The sequence below is a fragment of the Tachypleus tridentatus genome, chromosome 9 (genome assembly GCF_004210375.1).
Source record: "Tachypleus tridentatus isolate NWPU-2018 chromosome 9, ASM421037v1, whole genome shotgun sequence".
Classification (NCBI taxonomy): Eukaryota; Metazoa; Arthropoda; class Merostomata; order Xiphosura; family Limulidae; genus Tachypleus; species Tachypleus tridentatus.
This window is the reverse complement of record NC_134833.1, coordinates 36,520,138-36,541,628: the sequence shown is the minus strand read 5'-3', so window position 1 is coordinate 36,541,628 and position 21,491 is coordinate 36,520,138. Positions and strand designations below refer to the sequence as shown.

The following is a 21,491-nucleotide window of genomic DNA, read 5'->3' as shown; positions in this document are numbered from 1 at the left end:
ATCATTTTTCTTCTATAAATTACAGCTTATTCTTGTAATTGTTCTCTTAACTTCCCCCTCTTATTATTTCACCCTTTCTTTATCATATTTCCATAGTTTAATCCTTTCTAACAAATTTTCGATTTCACTTCCAGCACGTGTCGTCATCATGAAGTTGGGACTTGATTCTATTTTACTTTCATTGAAGATAATTACTCTTCTAAAAATAACGTTGTAGGTTTCTCTGATCGGCCCGGCATGGCCAGGTGGTTAAGGCACTCGACTCCTAATCCAAGGGTCGCGGATTCGAATCTCCGTCTCACTAAAGATGCTCGCCCTTTCAGTTGTGGGTGAACAGAAAAGAATTGAGTGAAGGAGGATAGTAGCAATAAGGTCAATGGAAGATGAAAACAAAATTATCGAAAAATGGGTTGGAAATGTGCAGAAGGACATTCGTGATGAGGAGAAACCTACTTAAAGTACAAAATGTGTCTAAAGACGACTGGAATGGATATTAGAACTTTAATTTGAATAAAATACAGAACAACGTTTTGACCTCCTTAGGTTATCGTGAAGATCATTAACGAAGTAAAAAACTAAAATAGCAAATGATCAAATTAGCTACACCTCTCTCACCGTCATACATCATTAAATATGTTATAAGGAATAGAACGATGTAGAAGGCAAAGCTCTTGGGTCCTGAATTAAACTTCATACATTCTTCTGCTTTTCCTGAGAGTAGTTTTCCTAATTTTTATAATTTTTATTTGGACATATTGAAGGATTTATTAATACGTGGCCAATTTATAGATGTTATAGGGGACGATGATATGTGATTAGGCTTAAAATTATAGGCTTACTCCTTTTATGGAAGTGTTCAGTTGACAATGGAACTTGAGTCATTAAAGTTGCACTGAAACAACTAAATTTACAATACAGGAACCATAAGATTATCAGATCAAATAATGTAGAAATAAACATCTCTTTCTGATGATGATCAGGAAGAGATCAAAGTTAAACCTAGATTGAGTTAATTAGACCACAACTCAGAAGGTGCTTTACTTACAATACAAACGAACATATTGCTTGGAACCATGCGCACGCGCACATACAAATGAAAAATAAATCTGCTCCAATGGTATGACAAGAGAAGGAAACTGTTGTAAGTGTGGAGAGCATGGATATTACATTTGAAACTGTGATGAATCAGCCATTAATTATAAATCGATGATACGATATTCAACTGCCGAAAATTCTGCAGTTGCTTCATTTGAAACAACGAGATGATTATTTATGCTTCTACAGCTAGTGTTGTTCCACCGGATCTCGTAATGAAAGCTAGAAGTCACTAGTGCTGCGGAAAGCTTTCGTACCTGACATGATGACATTGAAGAAGAATGCATATTGAAAACTGCCTTCAATTGGAAACATAAATTTGAGGTTCAACTTGCTCCAAACATATATATATAAAATCAAATCAAGGATTTCTTGAGCACTGCATGAACTGAACCACCATTTCCACTGGCAACAAGGATCAATAAATATATCAAACCTAGATTGCAATATAACTATCAGAAAAGTTGGTGGTCAAATTCAGGGGTCATGCATTGTGATTGTTATCACGAGCATATCAGAAGGAGAATGACCATAGATTTAGCTTAAGAGAATAACTCACCAGAAGTAAGTCAATCTGATAAAGATCCCTACGTTTCTACAGACACCACTTCCTAAGTATTATTAAGAATGGAGCCACCATTAGATTGCCTTGGCTGTCTATCTGAAAAGAACCCTATCCCAGTGTCAAGTTTTACGTGGTTATTAAGGGCATGGAGTTATCTCATCTTTGTACCATGGACAGTCAAGAGACAGTAAATGAGTAAAAACTAAGAAAAAAAATCTTAATCAAAGAGTCTTCGTAACCCAGAGTGATACAGTGTTGTATGATTTCTTTTTGTATTGTTTTTGGCTAGGGGGAGCCTTTATCGTCAAATACTAAGCACGTGGCTTAATGAAAAAAATATTTTATAAAGTTTAGGAAACGATTTGAGCGATACAAAACTAATGTTTGGCAAGACTAGATTAGGCTGTTTACTGATTACTGAGTAAACTAGTTAGTTACAGACACTTATGAGTGAATGTAAAGAATATGTCAACCACACTACACCTGCAGTAATTACCAATGATGACAAGATTTTTCACCAAATGTCAATTCAACACTGTAAGGTTTTCTCCGTGTTTTTAAGGAAGTAATAGAAATACTAGAAATACCAAAAGAAGTGAACAATCAAGTGAAAACTCTACTTTATTTCTTAATTTAGTTCTGTCGTGAGTTGCGTAAAACGTATAATTAAACAAGTAAAATGTTTTCATTATCAATAAGTAAGTTGTACTTTACATTGATTTTACTAAGAACCCAAAATAACCTGTTTAAGAAAATAAACCGTATTTATCAACGAGTGTCTTATTAATGACTGGACATTTCAGTGGACAAGTGGTTTTAGGTACAATTAATTGCCAACACAAAACTAAACTACTAACATATTATTCAAATCACTTCAGTTAGTTCCTGACACCATATTGAATTAATTTAGTCTCAAATTGATTTTGTATTCATAAAGGAATGGGTTATTTATAATATTGATAGTTTATTTTTATTCCAAGTGTCGAGAAGTTTTCTTAAGTGTACGTGTTGTTTTTTTTTCCGTAATTCAAACTGCAAAAGAATTGGCTATATATATCTTTAACGTGTACACATCTCTGGCGTTTTCATCTGAAGCAACATGAAAGACTAAGTTCGTAAAGTGTATTGCACTATTGTGTTCGTTATTTCTAGGCGCAGATAGAAGATAAGTTGGACATCTTGACAGTCTTGTGAACAAGATATTGTGGAGATAAAAACGCCATGAAATTCGAAGTCGTTACGTCGTAGACACATAAAAGAGTGTTACCCCACTCCGACATCTTGAATTAACTTCTATTCGTTTTGTTATTCTGTACTTTGTGTAGTTGTGGCCAAGCTTAGTCAATGAGATGTGATATAATGTTACAACATTCTATTTTTATTCACGTAAAATACATGGTATACATATTAATATTTACTGAATTATTATTTGTTCTTTTATGAGTGAAAAAGTGTAAACATTTTTTGTTGTACTTCTTAAAATATCATACTGTAATATACACAGACGATCAGAAAACATCCTAAGATAAGATCACAGTGTTTTCTTTTTGTTTGTTTATTTCTTCACGCTTGTTATGAATGTTTTGCTTTATTTTCTGAAACTCTGTTTTGTTTGAAAAATCGAAGTACTTTTTATTTCTGAACACATGTTAATAATAATAACAGAAATACATAACTTAGTCTGTCAGAAATAATTTATTTTTCCGAATTCAAAAAGTTGAGTTGTTTTAAGTCAATATATTTTTGTTTGTATGCCATAAGATTTAATAAAAATAGCAAGGAAAACGTTGATGTTACTACTAAACTAAACTAAAAACGTACAACTAGTTAAAACAGAAAGAGTCTAAACGTAGTAATAAATAATTAAGAATGTAATTGCTGGTTGTAAAAACTTGAATATTTGGTAAGGCCTGGCATGGCCTAGCGCGTTAAGGCTTGCGCTTTGTAATCTGAGGGTCGCGGGTTCGCGCCCGAGTCGCGCCAAACATGCTCGCCCTCCCAGCCGTGGGGGCGTTATAATGTGACGGTCAATCCCACTTTTCGTTAGTAAAAGAGTAGCCCAAGAGTTGGCGGTGGGTGGTGATGACTAGCTGCCTTCCCTCTAGTCTTACACTGCTAAATTAGGGACGACTAGCACAGATAGCCCTCGAGTAGCTTTGTGCGAAATTCCAAAACAAAAAAAATGAATATTTGGTATGAGGTAATAAGTGCAAACATTCCATGTTGGATGTGTTATATACCATTATTATTCTTTATCCGTGATATGGTAGAATATGTCTAAATATTTTATATACTTGATATGGTGAAAAACCTTTCTTTACATATTTGATATGATTGAATATGCCTAATATTTTGTATATTTCATATAATGACATTTTTCTTTTACTTTGTATATTTCATAAGATGACATATTGTTAAAATTTCAGATACTTTACATGATGAAATATACTTAAAACTTTCTGTATTTGGTGTAACGATAGGTAAAATTTTACGTGTTTGGTATGATGGAGTATGCCGAACATTTAGCACGATAGAAAATAATAAAAATGTATACAAGGTCATTTCTAGGTTTCATTTGAAACGTTTGTTTTTTATTTTACGCAAAGCTACACGACTCTTCCTAATTTAGCAGTGTAAGACTAGAGGGAAGGCAGCTAGTCATCACCACCCACCGTCAACTCTTGGGCTACTCTTTTACCAACGGATAGTGAGATTGACAGAAACTTTATAACGCCCCCACGGCTGAAAGGATGAGCATGTTTGGTGTGGCGGGAATTCGAACCCTCAGTCCTCGGATTACGAGTCGAGTGCCTTAAACACCTGGCCAGGCCGGGCCTTTGAAACGTTATACTTGAATCAATAGATTTATTCGTGACAATGGCTTTTGTTTAGTTGTATCAAATTACAAAAAAAAAAATGAAACCCATACAGAGAAAAATAAAATCGATTTTCTTTTCATGTCTTCCTCATAACAAGAGACCACATACTTTTTTAAAGAGACTTCGCAAAAACTGTTACAACTTAAAGTTTTAACGATAAATCCTGAAAAGAAGTGCTAATTTAAAATAAAGTTTTAAATCCATGTTGCCCAACCTGATTGATTCGTTATTCCCAGAATTATATATATTCGCGAAAAATCCGTGCTGCTCACTCAACCTAGGTGATTCATTCCTCCAGAATTATACGTATTCGCGAAAAATCCATGCTGCCCAATCTGAGTGATATGTTCTTCCCAGAAATTTACGTAGTCAAGAAAAAAATCATGTTGCCCAGCCTGGGTGATTCGACCTTCCCAGAATTATATATAATCGCGATTTTTTATTTATTATTATTGAAAAGCTAACTACTTTTCCTAATGATTCTCTTGATTCCTTGCCTATTCTTCAAATTTCATAATAATTACCTTTTGAAATGGAATCTCTAGCTGGTCGTAGGCTATTATTAGTCTAATGAATGATGCCATGCAATTTCGCCTTTTTAAATCTTCCCTCTAGCGTACACAACCTTGAAGAGAGAAACTTTATTTTCCTCAAGGGGAAACTCGGCTCGACTAAGGATACACGAGGTGGTTTAAGCGCAACTCGCACCCAAGCCAATCACAGTGCTATATTTTCCAAACGTGCCAATCAACTGAGGTGTCTACGTGTACCTTATTACATACTAACTGTTAGATATTAAAAATATAATAGGTAGATTCACACCAAACATTTTCACAGAGTTTGCAAGTATATCATCTCCCCTTTCAATGTGACGAATATCTGCAAAAAAAAAAATCATTTTTTATTTAGAATTACAAGTACTAAAACTTTTAAATTTCAATCAGCAGTCGTAAGTTTTAAACTAATAAATATTTTCGATATCTTCATAAAAGGTGGTAAAAGTAATGCAGTTAATTTGTCTGACGGTTAGCACATAGTTTAATAACATTGAGTATAAATACACAAAAACACAAAGAAGGAGAACAGGTATTGTTTAATGCGAATTATAATTAAACAAATAAGTAATTTGTTTCACTTAAGGCTGGAACAAACTCACAGCGACTCTTATTTTTTATACATAAAATGAAAAACAAGTGAATGAAAATTTAAAAATTCAAAAACTAAATACCAGCATAAATCAGAACTTAAAGAAAATGACAGAACTGGTTTACGTGTTTAAATTACAACACTACATCAAATGTCATAAATGTTACAATCTTTTTCTTATTTCTCAAACGCTCTGCACAACTGGAAAATAAACTTTGCATCTTTCAAATTCGTGATGACATGTTACAAAGATTTCACCAAACTAGAAAACATAAAAACCAACAACAACAAATAATGAGAAACTATTTACGTTAAGCGACAAAAATTTCTTACTGACTTATGATTTTTTTTTCTTAGTTTCTTAACAGTAAATAGTGTCTAATTATTTAAATAATTAGTTAGAAAGTTGCAGCAATTAATGTTTTGTTTTTATCGTGCAAATAAATAATTGCATTCTTGTTTAAAACATCATGATTTCTTTGTTGTTGATTTTTATGTTTTCTAGTTTGGTGAAATCTTCGTAACATGTCATCACGAATCTGAAAGATGCAAAGTTTATTACAGAATAAATATTGTGATGTTTAACACTCTGTGTGTGTGTATATATATATATTATTTAACTGAGATCGTAATACGTTTAAATAATTTACAGTCACTTTATATATTATAGAGAAAAATGAACGTGCCTAGTAATGCTTAAATATTAAAATTACTTTGCATAAAAATGCTTTTTATAACTGGTTAATTTGCACTCTTATTTGAATTTTTACAGCAACCACCTTAGCACATTCAACTTATTTTATTCTAGTCAAAAGAATTTTTTTAAAAAAGTATACAAAAGAAAAGGATATAAAAAAGATATAAACCTCAAAAATCGTTAATACATAGACATTACCCATGCTCTATGGTCGGTTTGTAATGGTTCTCTTCAAAGCAATTTGGTTCTAGTCTACATTATTTCACAGTATAGTTTTATTTTCCAGTGTAGGTAGATAAAACTTTTCATGGATTGTAATCGATAATACTTACCATTCAGCGTTCTGTAGCATTATTTCTAGAATTTGTGGTTTTAGTATTAGGTTATTTTGATATATTTGGAAATGCATCATGATTTGACGTCATATCTCAAAATCGAACCCTTGGCTGGTGAAGCGACGCCTGATCTAAAAAAGAAATCGAACTTCTAATGCATAGCTGAGATCATTTTACGAAGTTTGGCCCTTTGGGCATATTTATGTAAAAAAAAGTCAATTTCCTGCCATAAGAATACAAAATTCCACATCGAAAGGAATTTGGTGCTCAGGATTCTGGTAAAGGCATATCTTCACTTACGTCACCTTTTTTTGTCCATGCTGAAAAGATTTTGATTGGAGGCCTACTAATCTATTGTCATAAAGAAGTTTCAGTGGAATAGAACCTCTCCTATACTCCTACAAGACAAGCTATACTCTTCTGCCATAACTGTCAAAATGTTGTGTTTGTTACAACCTCAGTTTCCAGTGATTTCTCCTTTCATAATATTAATCAACATCCAACATACAAGAACTTTTGGATGCAACGTAACAAGACTAAATGGAATTTTCAGCGACTAAAGCTTTGTAAATAAAATACAAGTGGTGTGTGTATTTTCTTATAGCAAAACTACATCGAGCTATCTGCTGAGCACACCGACGGGAATCGAACCCCTGATTTTAGCGTTGTAAATTCGTAGACTTACCGCTGTACTAGCGGGGGGGGGCGATACAAGTGGAGGATGGAAAAACACTCGTGAAACGCAATAGAAACGAAAAACTTTGAAAGACTTAAGTCAAACTTAATTAAGTGTATCAACGTAATTAGATTAACAGGTGGTGTAGCAGGACAATAAAATTAACAGATTATCAGTAGCATTATTAGATTAACAGGATATACAGCAGTATGATACGATAACAGGTTATTAACAATGTAATTAGATTAACAGAACGTGCAGCAGTACAATTAAATTAAGAAGGTATTAACAATATAATTATATTATAGCAATATAAGTTACGACTTTGTAACAATTACCTGTTTAAACTTATATTCACAGAGCTCAACTATTCAATGATAGCTATTGATATATTGCTTGGTAACTAGGTTAATTAAATATATTAAATATTTAATGATTCAATTGTGAAGGAAACAGAACAAAAGGTCAACCACCGTGTAGAAAACATATAATGAAAACTGACTTCACCCCACCGAAAATAAGGAGTTTCAGTTGTAGTGAAAATATGTATTTATTAATGTTCTACTTGTGTACGAAATTAATTATGAAGAAGAAACAGAAGACATACTTGAGGAATTAGAAAAATATATTTACAGTTACGTATATAAGAAACAAGAACTAGATTTTATGTCAGTATGAAAACATGCTTTAAAACTATAACGTAGACCTATGTATTTTGTAATATGCTCAACTCAGAATTATCCACCACCAGAATAATAAATACCCTGAGGATATAAGGAGCAGTAAACTAAATGGGTGGATAGAATAGTACAGAAATAGAACAGCTAACAAAGGATATCAGAATGAGGTGTAAAATATATGTCAGGCTGAATAGTAGGAAGTGACTGTCACTCTTACAACGTACCTACAGCGCCAAAACGTGGAGAGAATTTTATTTTTTTTTGGAAATAACGGATCGTGAACTACGGCACTTCAGATCTCCAGTTAGACAGACACGCTAACCATGAGTGATGTTACACAGAACTTACTTTAAAGGAAAAAAGAAAGAAAAGTATATAAACAAAAAAACGAAAACTGTTCTCAAAACGCAATTTCCGGCTGTAACACACTTTTAATAAAGGGCCACCTACCGAAAGCAGTTGAACCTCTGATAACGACTCAGGGTGTACAGCACCTGAAGATAGCGCATTTTAAATAAAGGAGCTAAAGTTTATTTGTTACTAAGCAATAAGGTGCACAAAGAGTTGTCGTGTGTGCTGTCCACCACGGATATTGAAACCCGATTTTAACAGCATAAATCTGCAGATATACCGCTAGGGAGCAGGAGCTAGTGACTGGAGAGAAGTTAAACTCGCGAAAAAAAAAGTACAGCATATCACATGAAGCGTTTTAATTTGCCATCAATTACACTGAGTGGATTCCAGTGCAGAACGAAGGATAAGAAACTTTTCTCACCATGAAAATTAACACATTAAAATTCAGCCTAATTTAAAAAAAAAAAGAGAGAGAGAAAGGGAGGTTATACCTGTCTACCCACGCAAAAAAAACTGTCATGGCTCACCTGTTCGACTAAATCTTCAAAGAGGACTGTTTGATGTAGTTACAAATCTAACACCAGTCGTTTTCTGGTCAGTATCACGACCAATACACTTAACATCGTTTTAATACTCTCTCACTCACTTTAACCCCTGTCTAGCTAGGGTCACGTGGCGTTAACCATAATACCAAGTTGACCCATTATTCTAACATCTCTTTCTAAACTGCTCGACAGCTATCAGATCACCATTAAAACTACGATAAAATGCCCCTATAGCACCGCTAGCACATACCGGAAACAAAAACTTTATAACACATAGTTTTAGATTAAACAAGAGAAGCACATTTTCTCATTAAACAGTCAAATGTTACTTATCCGGGTTTTCTAAGCATACTGCGTAATATCTTTCATGTGGCTCATTGGAAAAGAGCACAGAATTTCTGATCAGAGGGTTTCAGTTTCGCGTCCCGTTACCGTAAACAAAAATCATGCTACATATTCTTGTGTCCATGGGAGCGTTATTATGTGATTGACAATCCCATTATTCGTGGGTATTCCAACAGTTGGCGTTGGTTTATGTTGACTAGCTCTCTACCCATTTGTCTACGAGTTAAAAATTAGGGACGACTACTGAAGATAGTGCTTGCGTAGCATTGTATGAACATTTGATAACAAACAAATTAATTTTTGTAGATAATGTAGGTATTGTACCTAAAAACTGGGTTAAAATTTAGCAGTAAGATTTAGGTCATTTATTTACATAATGAATATATATTTATAAAAGATGCTTTTCAAGGTAAAAAAAAGTAATTAAAGCTCATTTTATACGAACAACATTATCTAGTTTAGTTATAATTTATGTACAGATTCCACTGAAAATTCGATAAAAATAGCTAGATGGTCTGTGAAAAAAATTAATACGAATAGAACAAATAATTTATGATTTTCAAATAAAAGCTAAATGAACCTATAAATCATAATATCACTAAACCAGTTTCTCTTGCACTGATAATACAACAATGTAATAAGGATTTTAAAAAATGAGAAACAACGTTACGTTATTTATATTAAGAATTAGTAAAGAAATTTCAAGTAAAACTCAATGATAACGAACGTACATAATTATACAGAGTGTATAAAAAAACAACAACACGAAAAGATTATCATTGGATCCACGAAAAATATCTCACAGTAGCTTAGTGGTAAATCTGCTTGTTTATGATGCTAAAAATTAAGTTTCGATGCCGGTAGTGGACTAACCAATTGTGTAGCTTTGTGTGTAACAACAACTCAAGAGCAACCTTCAGTTTTATCAGTCATTAAGAAAGTTACACCTAAAAATAGCCACTTGATACTTAAAAGCCAATCACAGGATAAAGATTTCATGGTTGGATAAAGGCATCAGCTAACTTACTTTCTTAATTACCGAGAAAATCTATTCATATTCTCTCCCCTGGGAGTAATTACAACAAAAGGCATGTAATAAACCTGAAGTTATGACAGTCAGTGTAAGAGAAGCGTCTAATTGCCAGACACAGCATGGTAGGTCCTATGGGTCCTATTCAATCTCTGACCACAAGAAAAAGGAGGACTTCTCCAGGTCACCCAGACTTTCCTTCCGGTTCTGTTGTGAGAATGTCCTTAACCATAATGGTTCAGTATTTGATACAATATGTAATCCAAAATATTCCTTACTGATGGTTTTCTTCAATCAAGTAACCAAATTATAATTATAACTTCAGATAACAAGGTTACATTTATTGGCCTTAACTTTTGATTATTCAAGTGTAAGGTACAGACGGCTGATTAAAAGTCTTTAGTAAGTTTCGTATTGTACCCATGAAAACTATTAACATATAACTTCCTGCAACGTTTGATATAGTTTTTTATAATAACTCTTAAGTGTTTGAAACGGAAAGCTACTGCAAAGATTAAGTTAGGAAGAAAAACTACAATTTCTTCTTTTTTTTTTCCTTGTTTCTCAGACGTTCTTGTCTCATCGTATTAAGTAGGTCGTAATATTTGACAAGAACCCTCTCACAACGACAATATTACTCTCTCTCAAAGGACTTAATTGGAATTTGTTTAAGCTGGAGTTGGTTGAATTTGTTTTCCATTCATAATGTGACAAATAATAGTTAAAAGTTCCATAAGAAAAGTTAGTAATAACGTATAATTTCATGTGACTTTTACATAATATATTTATAAAGGAAAAAATGCTTACAAACTACCAACAGACTCAATAAATGTTTAGATATACAAAATCAATTAATAAGTTAAAGTAACACTACACATTTGACACTAAAATGCACCAGTTCTGAACTTTTAGCCAATGCTTTTTCGATGTTGGGCTAGGCTGGCTTTTCCCCACCTTAGGACATGAGGCACGATTTATTTACATCAGAAATTAATGGTTTCTTTGGTTTAGTATTAAGTATACTATAATAAACTCAACTCCTGTGGTTTTAAGTAACATAGTAGCTTAAATCTTGTCGTTATTTGATACGATTCATGCAAAGAGAGGCCGTAAAACTATCATCACTCGTAGTTCTTGAAACAAAGGGGGCTTACAATAATAAATCTCATATTACTACAAAATAATCAATTTGTGTTAAGGCTAACGCTTTGTTATCTCTGTAGTGTTCAAGATCCATTAAGAGAAAAAAAAAGCAACATTGATGATCAAATAAGATTGAAAGTAGATAACACATTTACAACACAATACGTTTTGTTTTCAGTATAAGAGATAAGCAGTAACAAAAACGTGAACCGTTCATAAGTTGAAACATTGCTAAATGCTTGACTACTGTTTCAAAAATTAAAAATGAATGTTATACAGTTTTAAACATTGACTTATTTGAATATTCTTTGTGTAACAGTAATTTGTTCGTAAGCAAAAAATAAGGTTATTGGTAGAGAACATTTTTATTTTCCTAAAAATATTATTTTTAATAAAACTGTTTTATATCATACAAGTCCTACTTTTCTTGATATTAATAAGAACTATAGAATGTATTTCTCTGACTTATGACACAATTCTCATAGAACCAACGTTTCTTCCATATTAGGAAAAACTGTCACAAAGCAGCGTCGGTTTTCACATTAAACAAAATCGTTTCATCAATAGTAGACGTAGCCATCATACAGTAAATGTTGTAATATTAAACAGAAGTGTCTCACAAATAACACCTTTCTGACTTTAGTCAAATTAATATACAACAAAATGTATCTTTAACATTAAACAAAACTATTACTCAACTATTGTCTCTCTGACTAGTCAAATTATCATACAACAAAATGTATCTTTAACATTAAACAAAACTATTACTCAACTAATGTCTCTCTGACTAGTCAAATTATCATACAACAAAACTATGTTTGACATTAAACAAAACTGTCACACAACTAACGTCTGTTTTACTTTAGTACAACTATTATTCAACAAAGTATATTTAAAATTAAACAAAAATGTTGCACTTTGACTTAACCTAAAAGTAATATGCAGTAAAATTTGCCCTTGACATTATATCAAGTTGTTAAATGTGTATCTTTGAAATTAATCAAACTATAATAAACCAATGTTTTTCAACATCTGATAGAAATGTTGCACGAACTGTCATAAACATTAGTAAAACTAATTCACAAAAATAGCAATATTTTCTTAGTTAAACAACAGTTTTAAATGAGCTATCCATTACAACTGGTTATAAACGAAGTTATTTGGAGTTCCCTAACAGATAATGTGATACATAAAAGATGAGAAACAGCGTTTCCAAACAGAATACTGTTTTTGTGCGTTTACTATAATTATGTTCGTTTAAACTTTTATGTTCTTATAACTCCGCGTGTTTCCTAATAAAACACAGCATGTGCTCTTGGTTCCAAGAACTACAAAGTGGCTTATTGTTATATCAAAAACTTACGCACACGGTAATAAACTCTTCGAAAAAGACTCGTAGACATGAAACGTGGAAAAGAAAAACAAGAAAAAGATCCCACCTGCATTACAGGTTTGTCCCAGGGTCGATAAACTGGCTCACGATTTGAGGTTTGAAGAGTTCATGCGCACAAGTATGTTAATCAGTGATTTCCCACAAGTCCAACGGCGAAAGCGGACGCCACCCTAAGTTCCTATTGCATTTCCAGGCTCATCCAAACTCAAAATAATGAGGCTCACCAATTGTGGGTCAATAGAGCCCAGCGGACCAATTTAAAAATTAAGCTATGTGCAACGTTATTTACTAAATGGGCTTCTAACAGAGGACACGGACGTCATCCAGGCCTTGACAGTTGCCAGTGTTGTATACCGGTCTTCAGATGAAACTTTGCAAGTCTTTGGAGAAATGTTCATTTGATACAACATAATTCTCATTCTTCTATTGTTAAGACTCGAATATACGTAGGTTTCTAAGTACAAAAATGATTTTTTTTTCATCCTCACTGAGGAACAAGGAGATAAACAGTCGCCATATTGAAACAATACGTCTCTGTCACGATCTCCCATGACGTTCCAATTGCCGGTCAACGATTAGAAACATAACTGGCGTTCTATGGCCATGTGATATGGTAATTTCTTTTGGAGGGCGGAGTCTAAGCCCTGTTAAACGACAAACGCGAAGAAAAATTATTTCCATCCAATTCACCCAAAAATTAATGATCATGAGCTCGTTTTTGATGAACTCGCCGCCGTATTTGGAACCCAAATTTCCTCCCTGCGAAGAATATTCACAGGTTAACTACATTCCTAGCCAAGGCGAAAACTATTTCCCTCAGCAACCACATCATCATCACGGGTTTCACAATGCCGACGCGCAGCACGCGCCGTTAAATTATGACCCTAACAGTGGCGGAGCCCGAGTTTCCGCTTTCACAAATCACGGAGCTGCTAGTCCTTACTATCCGTCGTCATGCTCGCTGTCCCAGAGCAGTATATCAACACTTGAAAGGCTTACAAATCTGGGCTCCTCCATAAATTGTGTAGCGAGCGAACGTACTCGGGGCCGTGATGCTGTCTCTCCTGGGCCAGGACTATCGCCCGAGAAGTCTCCACCGTCTTCGCCGCCATCTCCGCTGACAGATTCTAATTTCAACGCAGCATCATCTTCTTCCTCGCGAAACGAGCCGTCAACCAACATTCTCCCGATAGATTCACCGGTTCAAAAGTCGTCTTCAAACCATGGGAACGAATCTCCGGATTTTGTGAACATCTCGAAACAACAGCCGGCTATCTATCCGTGGATGAAGAAGGCTCATATGGGGTCGGGTAAGTGAAGTTAATTCTTTGCTCTTCTATGTGCCTGAGCACTCTCTTTAAGGAGTTAGGTGGCTTCTTTAATGAGCGCGTAGTGGTAATGGGTCACGTGCGTAAAGACGATAAATAACCTCCATAGTAATAAATTACCAGCTTACTTGCTAGTAGTTTTGTTGTGACGTCGATGTTGTTCGCATAGATTAAAGTAATAATAATAAATCAAGAGCCTAAACGTGTTTTGGTTTCTCTCAAACTTTTTACTTCCTGTTAAGTACTTTCGAGAACCTAAACCGACCCATGACAAAAGATAACCAGTCGCTAAGAATAATGCACCTAAATTATTAATTGCTTAATAACACGAAAAGCGCTGCTAAAATAATTGAATTAGACGTTGTTTTTTTGTTGTTGTTGTTTTTCGCTTTTGCTTTTGTTTTGTTTACTCTTCTTCACATGTGTTACCATTTGAACCTGTACTGAATATACGAATTCAGTGTTATCTTACTTTTAAACACAAGATTATTTCATTATTATTATTATTTTAGGTAAATAACGTGTATTGTTTTACAATAAATAATTATTTTTCAGCGAACGGTAACCTATCGCCAGGAATTGAGGCCAAACGTCAGAGGACGGCTTATACAAGACACCAAGTTCTTGAGCTAGAAAAAGAATTCCATTTTAATCGCTATTTAACACGACGTCGTCGAATTGAGATTGCGCATGCACTCTGCCTTTCCGAACGACAGATCAAAATTTGGTTCCAGAACCGCCGTATGAAATGGAAGAAGGATAACAAGCTACCTAACACCAAGAACGTCAGAAAACTGAATCGCCATGTTGAAAACATTCACAGCAACCCATCGTCAGGTGTCCGACCTACCATCGGTCCGATCATGGGTCACCCACCATCACAAAACTCGACCCAGCCATCTGATCCAACACGACGAATCTCAAATCCCGAGAGCGGTGAAATGCTACACTTGGGTTCCAAAGGTAATTATGGCTTAACGGAGCTGTGATTCATCTAACTAAGACGTGTAAAACTAAGTGAAACCAGCAAAAATTATCTGGACTTAACTTACAGTCCAAGGGCGCAAGCATAAACTTAAAAGTCCAATCTATCCACATAACGCCTTTGATTATATAACTTATAGAACAATATCCTAGGTTTATTCACTTGTACAAATACTTGTCACGAGTGTGGAAGAGTGAACATCTAAGCTAAGGCAGAAAAAAACGTATAAGTTACCTAATAACATGAGATTAGTTTCAGGTAGAACAAACAACAAAACAACATGATGTTATTAAGTATCCACGTAAGTTGATGGTGTAGTTTACGTTTTCACTTTTGTAAACTTATGGTATGTGATACATGTTTTACAATAAGCACACTTAGGTCGCGTAGAACTTGTTTGTGAATTGTACAAACAAAATAATATAATAAGCCAAGAAGCGTTTGTCGAGTTGTGAGCAATGCAATCTAATCCATCTGTCCATTTGTTTGTTTGTCTTTCTGAGGAATATTTGCAATTAAAAACACACAAACAAGCAAACAAACACAGAACGTTATAAATCAAAATTAGGATCAAAGTAATAGGAGTTATTTGGACGTTAGTCAGAATGTCTAACTGAAGTTGTAAAAAACAACAACAACACATGTTTGAACGAACTTGTCTTTATAGTTTTAATCTCAGGTTTTCACCGAGCAACACTCAGGCTATTTTTATTCCGTTTTAATACATTATGCTTTCTCTTTTAATTTCTTCAAAAGTTTCTTCTAACATTTGTTTGTTTTTTAAGTTGCTTTTAACGTGGGAATAAATCAGTGTTAGAATGATTAATGGATCTTGAAAATCGCTGTTGTGAGACAGGCATTACCGACTTTCGCTTGAAATGTGTTACTTTAATGCTGAACTTTTCGAAAGAGCTGAGTCTATTGTACATGAAATAATATTAAACACCAATGAGCTTTCTCTCTTGGAATCACACATAAATTAACCATGAGAACAATACGATTAATTCGTTTTAACAACGGGTAACTAGCGGACACACACGAAACAGTATCATGCTTGCAATATCTTTGCACTTCCAATCCGAATGAAGTATAAATTACTCGTATTAAGTCCCCCAGTAACACAGCGGTTTGTCTGCGATTTTACAACGCTAGAAACCGAGCTTCGATACTTGTGGGTAGGGGGGCAAAACATTGATAGTCCATTGTGTAACTTTGTGCTTAGTTTTAAACAACCAAAATAAACAGATCCTAGTATTAAGCATTCTCTTTTGTCGTTTCATAAACTGATTTTATTTTGGATTAATATGTATATTTTTGTGTTTGTTCATTGTGTAAGTTTGAACAAGTTGACATCTATATAAGCCTTTTATATTTCTGGATCGTTCTGAAACTTTAACGTACTTCTGAAGGAAGTACGCTATAATTTTTATATAAAGCAAGGAAAGCCTATCCATAGGCCTAAACCTGACTCCTTTTTTTATACAAACAGACGCTTTGTAGCAAAAATACATTAGTTCTGTACAGTAAATAAGGTAAAAAGTTTAAGTGCGCGACGCAGCTCGTTAGTGAAGTGTACATTTTAGCAATTGAAGTAGACATTTACTGAAAATACGAGAAGCTAACATAAACTAACTTAACTGTGCAGTTGTTAATAGGGTGCCTGTAAACAGTGTTCCTTAAGAGCGTCTATAACTTATACAAACTTACATATCTCTGTTGTTTGCCTTCGTGGTTGTAACTAACATTTCGAGTTCATTAATACAACTATTAGCAGAGAATTTAGAATGTGTGATAATATACTGTGGGTTAATATCTACTATATCGTTAATAATGAATTTGGAGGAAAAAAAGTTTATTTTACTTACTGTATACGTGAATTAATTTTAAAGATTTTTGGGCAGCGTCAGCTGGTGCTACAAGGTCAATAAAGTTGCTTAGAGTTTCTGCCACACGTTGTGTCCATACCATAGGCCTTAGATAGCATTGTGTTCTTCATATTTTTTAGTTTAGTTCTAGAAATATTCCTCTGTTTGAAATTTATTGTTACCAAGTGTTGAAAAGAAATGTTACTTGTATATTAAATCAGGGCTCCATATAAGTGTTTGTTTATTACCTTTTAATCACACATATAGTTTGTTTCAAGGGATTTTAATTAATTAACGGTACAATTTTTCAAGACCCAGTTGGTTGATTTATCTCCTAGTTTTCATCAACGAGATTTAGGGTGTTTTTAGTAAGAACATAGGTATTTTAACAAATAGAATTTAGGGAATGAAATTCTGTGTCATAAATGTACACCTACAAAATAGATTTACCCATCCCATCTCTAAAAAAGGAATGGCTGAAGTTGTCAGTTATTTTCGTTGTTTAGAAAAGCTAAAGATCTCAGTTCTTTTTATTGTTTGAAAGAAAGAATTGAGAGTGTCAGTTATTTTTATTACTTAGAGGCGAGAGCTAAGGGTGTCAGTTATTTTTTATTACTTAGAGGCGAGAGCTCAGGGTGTCAATTCTTTTTATATCAGAATTAAAATTTCAAACCTCAGCTTTTTTCCATTTCCTGATTATTATAAAGGAAGAATTTAAGGTGACAGTTTATTTTTATTGTTTAAATATAAGAACTGTGATTCTCAGTTCTATTTATATTCGAAGAAACATTAAGTGCCAGTTTCTATATTCATTGTACTGAAGGAATAGTTTAGGATGTCAGTTATTGTTTCTTTTAGCGTTCATTTTTACATTTCAGTCACATCATTTGTTATCAATGTGCAACTAAGTATTCAAAAATGTGCGTATGCACACATTTGTGAGGAAAATTATTTTAATGTCGCCCGTATTTGTTCTAATTTTTGTTTTACAAATCTAAACTGTAAATTACAGTGACAACAATACTTAAATTGATTACAACTTAACGAATACTTAAAACCGTCAGAAGACTGAAGGCAGTGAACGCAGATCGTTTGTGCAAGAACATGGATGGTTCTTATCAAACTACGCTTACTGAGAAGCCCATATCCACACTGAAATCTTGTTTCATTTCCCTAATACATGTTTCCGCAATAATAGTAAAAATACACTATTTGAGAAATCATTGAGCTAAATAAAACCAAAGAAATATTGTACTCTTTTATTGATTTATACACCCAAACAAATTCACACCCCTATTAATTGTGAAATATAATTAGTTTACCTAAACAAATAAAATATTTTTTATTTGAAGAGTTACTGCTCATTTAGCCAAATCAAATGCCAAATCGGTTGTTCTATACCTGCTATATCATGTTCTGGAACATTCGTGGAGATTATTTGGAGAAAATGTTGGGGCTAATGAAACATTGGTAATATTCACTTAGAAAAACTTGGGTGTAGTGTACATTGTTGTTTAACCTGATTGGAAAGTAAGCAAACTTATGCACATAAATCATTCATTCATGTAAACTTTGTTGTTTTGTGGTGTATAGAGTCATGATAGCAAAGTGTAAACCTTATATATACCTATATATACATAGTTTATGGAGTATACAATATTTTATTTCGTGAATGGTTGTCATAGAAACTGATCCTTCCTAGTGTATTACTTTTGTGTATCATCGTATAATACATGTATAAAAGTAGTGCCATATCTATATACGTGTTAATGTTCATATTAACTTGAATGTTATTATTATGCCGAATCATGTTCAATCCTACCAGTACTATTTATATTAATTACGAGACGTCATGCACTAGGTCTAAAGGAAAGTGGGAAGAATCCATAATTGGATTCTGTTTTAATAATTCACATGGTGGAAGAAAAATGACTATAATATGTTATAACAGTTTAGGTTTTAAGCTTAACGTATAGTCCACTGGCATAGTAACATTCATACAACTCTTCAGAAAGGAATTTACTGTTTAACTTCTGGTTCAATAGGGGGTGTACTACATCAGTCTGAAGTCTACTATGGTAATCTTGTGTTAGTTCAATAGGGGATGTACTACATCAGTCTGAAGTCTACTATGGTAATCTTGTGTTAGTTCAATAGGGGGTGTACTATATCAGTCTGAAGTCTACTATGGTAATCTTGTGTTAGTTCAATAGGGGGTGTACTACATCAGTCTGAAGTCTACTATGGTAATCTTGTGTTAGTTCAATAGTCTGAAGTCTACTATGGTAATCTTGTGTTAGTTCAATAGGGGGTGTACTATATCAGTCTGAAGTCTACTATGGTAATCTTGTGTTAGTTCAATAAAGTCTAGTGTAGTGATATCGTTATTTTGTGATTGTTTCCTCATTAAAACTCTGTGCACCAATATAATATCTTGTTTCTATAGGTTTTGTTCTATTTTCTGTGGCAAGATTCTGTTATTTTTTTATGCTGCTTTAGAATAAAGCTTACTGAGTTGACCTTATGATTTTAGGTTTATGTAGTTTTGTAATGAAGCTTACTGAGTTGACCTTCTCTTGTTGTTTTTTTTATATATAATGAAGATCAGTAAGATAACTTTCAAATTTTTGTTCTGAAGTCTGGCGATTCTAATATTTTGATAAATTTGTAGCTCTTTGAAACGAATCAGACTGGGTTAAACTTCTAATTCAAGTTTAGTTCACTTTGTATAAAATGAATATTGTATTAACTGTTGTTAGGTTTTAATTTTTTTGCAATGAAGTATAGAGGGTAAGCGTTCTCTTGTTGGGTTTATACTGTTTTATAAAGTTTATTGTGTTAACTTTGTGATGCTTGATATACATCGTTTCCCAGTGGTTTAAGAATGTGTTATATTGAATCTGGTTGAAGGTTTAACACAATAACCTTCTGATTCTCAAAGGTTTGCAACTATTTTAAACTAAAGTTTACTGTAATATGTTTCCAAGATTGGAACTTCTAGTGCTATACGATGTATTTTTGTTACTTTTTAAATGATAGATTTTTAAATTCTGTTTTAGGCTTAACTAAACTGTTGTAATCTATTGATGCTGAGATTTTGTACCACTATTAGACTATGTTTTCCATAAATATATACATTGAATTTAGTCTTGTCACAAAAACTCATATGCATTTGACATTTAGATACTTAAAATAGTAAAATAGACAGTTGTGATGTTTTATGTATATTCGTTTAAAATACGAGATCACATTTGTACATATGTTTATGAGTATAGTTGAATAAAAGAAAACCAGTTTGTTTATAGCATTTATTTTACTGTTGAGACGAAGCTGAAATAAATATTATATCATATATGATTTTTCATATTGACAATTATTCATATACGTTTGAGTAAATTCCTGAAAATGTTTTGATCTATCGAGCTACCCCGTTTCTACTATATTGGTAAAGTACAGGATTTCAATACTGTAATAGAAGTGTTGTGAGCAGATTTACTTTGCTTAATTGTACATACTGTATAATGTGTTAAATGAGAACATTTTATGTATGTTTTTTAAACCATGATCGAACCTCTGTTTGTGTTCACTGACTGATTAAAGGCATTTCAGAATGTTATTTCATTTGTTTTGCAATCCAAACTGTCTCCATTATACATATACATATATATATATACGTTGATAAATTATATTTGGTAATAAGTCAAATAAAGCCTTTTTTTCGGATTATTTTACACTTGTGCAGAGAGAACTGGATTGTTGTTGTTTTTTTCTATAATTTGAGGTATGCTGAATAAATAAGAATGAAGCTATAATATTGTAGACATTTGTGTCATTTCACACATACAAACTTTTAACCTAACGTCACGCAAAACTTGACTAATTAACTAGGCCTAGTAATTTACAAATCAAACATAAAAGAATATATTAATTTTAATGTTTTAATTTCTAATTGGAATCACTTTAACAGAATACCCTCAAGTTGTTTATTTCGAAAGAGTGTGTTACTTATACTCGCCCTCTGCAAATACTTTAGGACTTCAAACATTCACTGAACTTTTGATTAATGAGCAATTAATAACTATTTTTATAATTAACGCTTCACAATTTTTTTTTTCAATTTATTTGCAACAAGATTTAAGATAACTTTCTGGAAAATTGTGATATATATATTTAAAAATTATATTACATTGGTAAACCTAGAAAGTAAATCCTATTTCTATAGATTATTTGTTTCAATAGCTAAAGAGTGCATTAACTGGCTCATGTACATATAAACACACACACACATGTGTAAGTCTGATTGCATCATTTATCCTTTTTTAAAACAGTAATGCTACTATTGTTTGTCTGAGACTATAACACTGTCTTTTGGTAGAGATAATAGAATGGCTACAGAAATAAATAAATAATAATACGTAATCAAAGGTGGC

The 21,491-nt window shown here is 33.1% G+C and overlaps 1 protein-coding gene across 1 annotated transcript; it reads left to right on the top strand.

The window, feature by feature from the left end:
• The first annotated feature begins 13,044 nt into the window (after positions 1 to 13,044).
• On the top strand, positions 13,045 to 19,324 carry LOC143225064 (homeobox protein Hox-B4-like). Its single transcript, XM_076453763.1, has 2 exons — positions 13,045 to 14,193; positions 14,767 to 19,324. The coding sequence occupies exons 1-2, from the start codon at positions 13,494 to 13,496 to the stop codon at positions 15,198 to 15,200; spliced, it is 1,134 nt and encodes a 377-aa protein (XP_076309878.1). The 5' UTR covers positions 13,045 to 13,493; the 3' UTR covers positions 15,201 to 19,324.
• Positions 19,325 to 21,491: the final 2,167 nt, after the last annotated feature.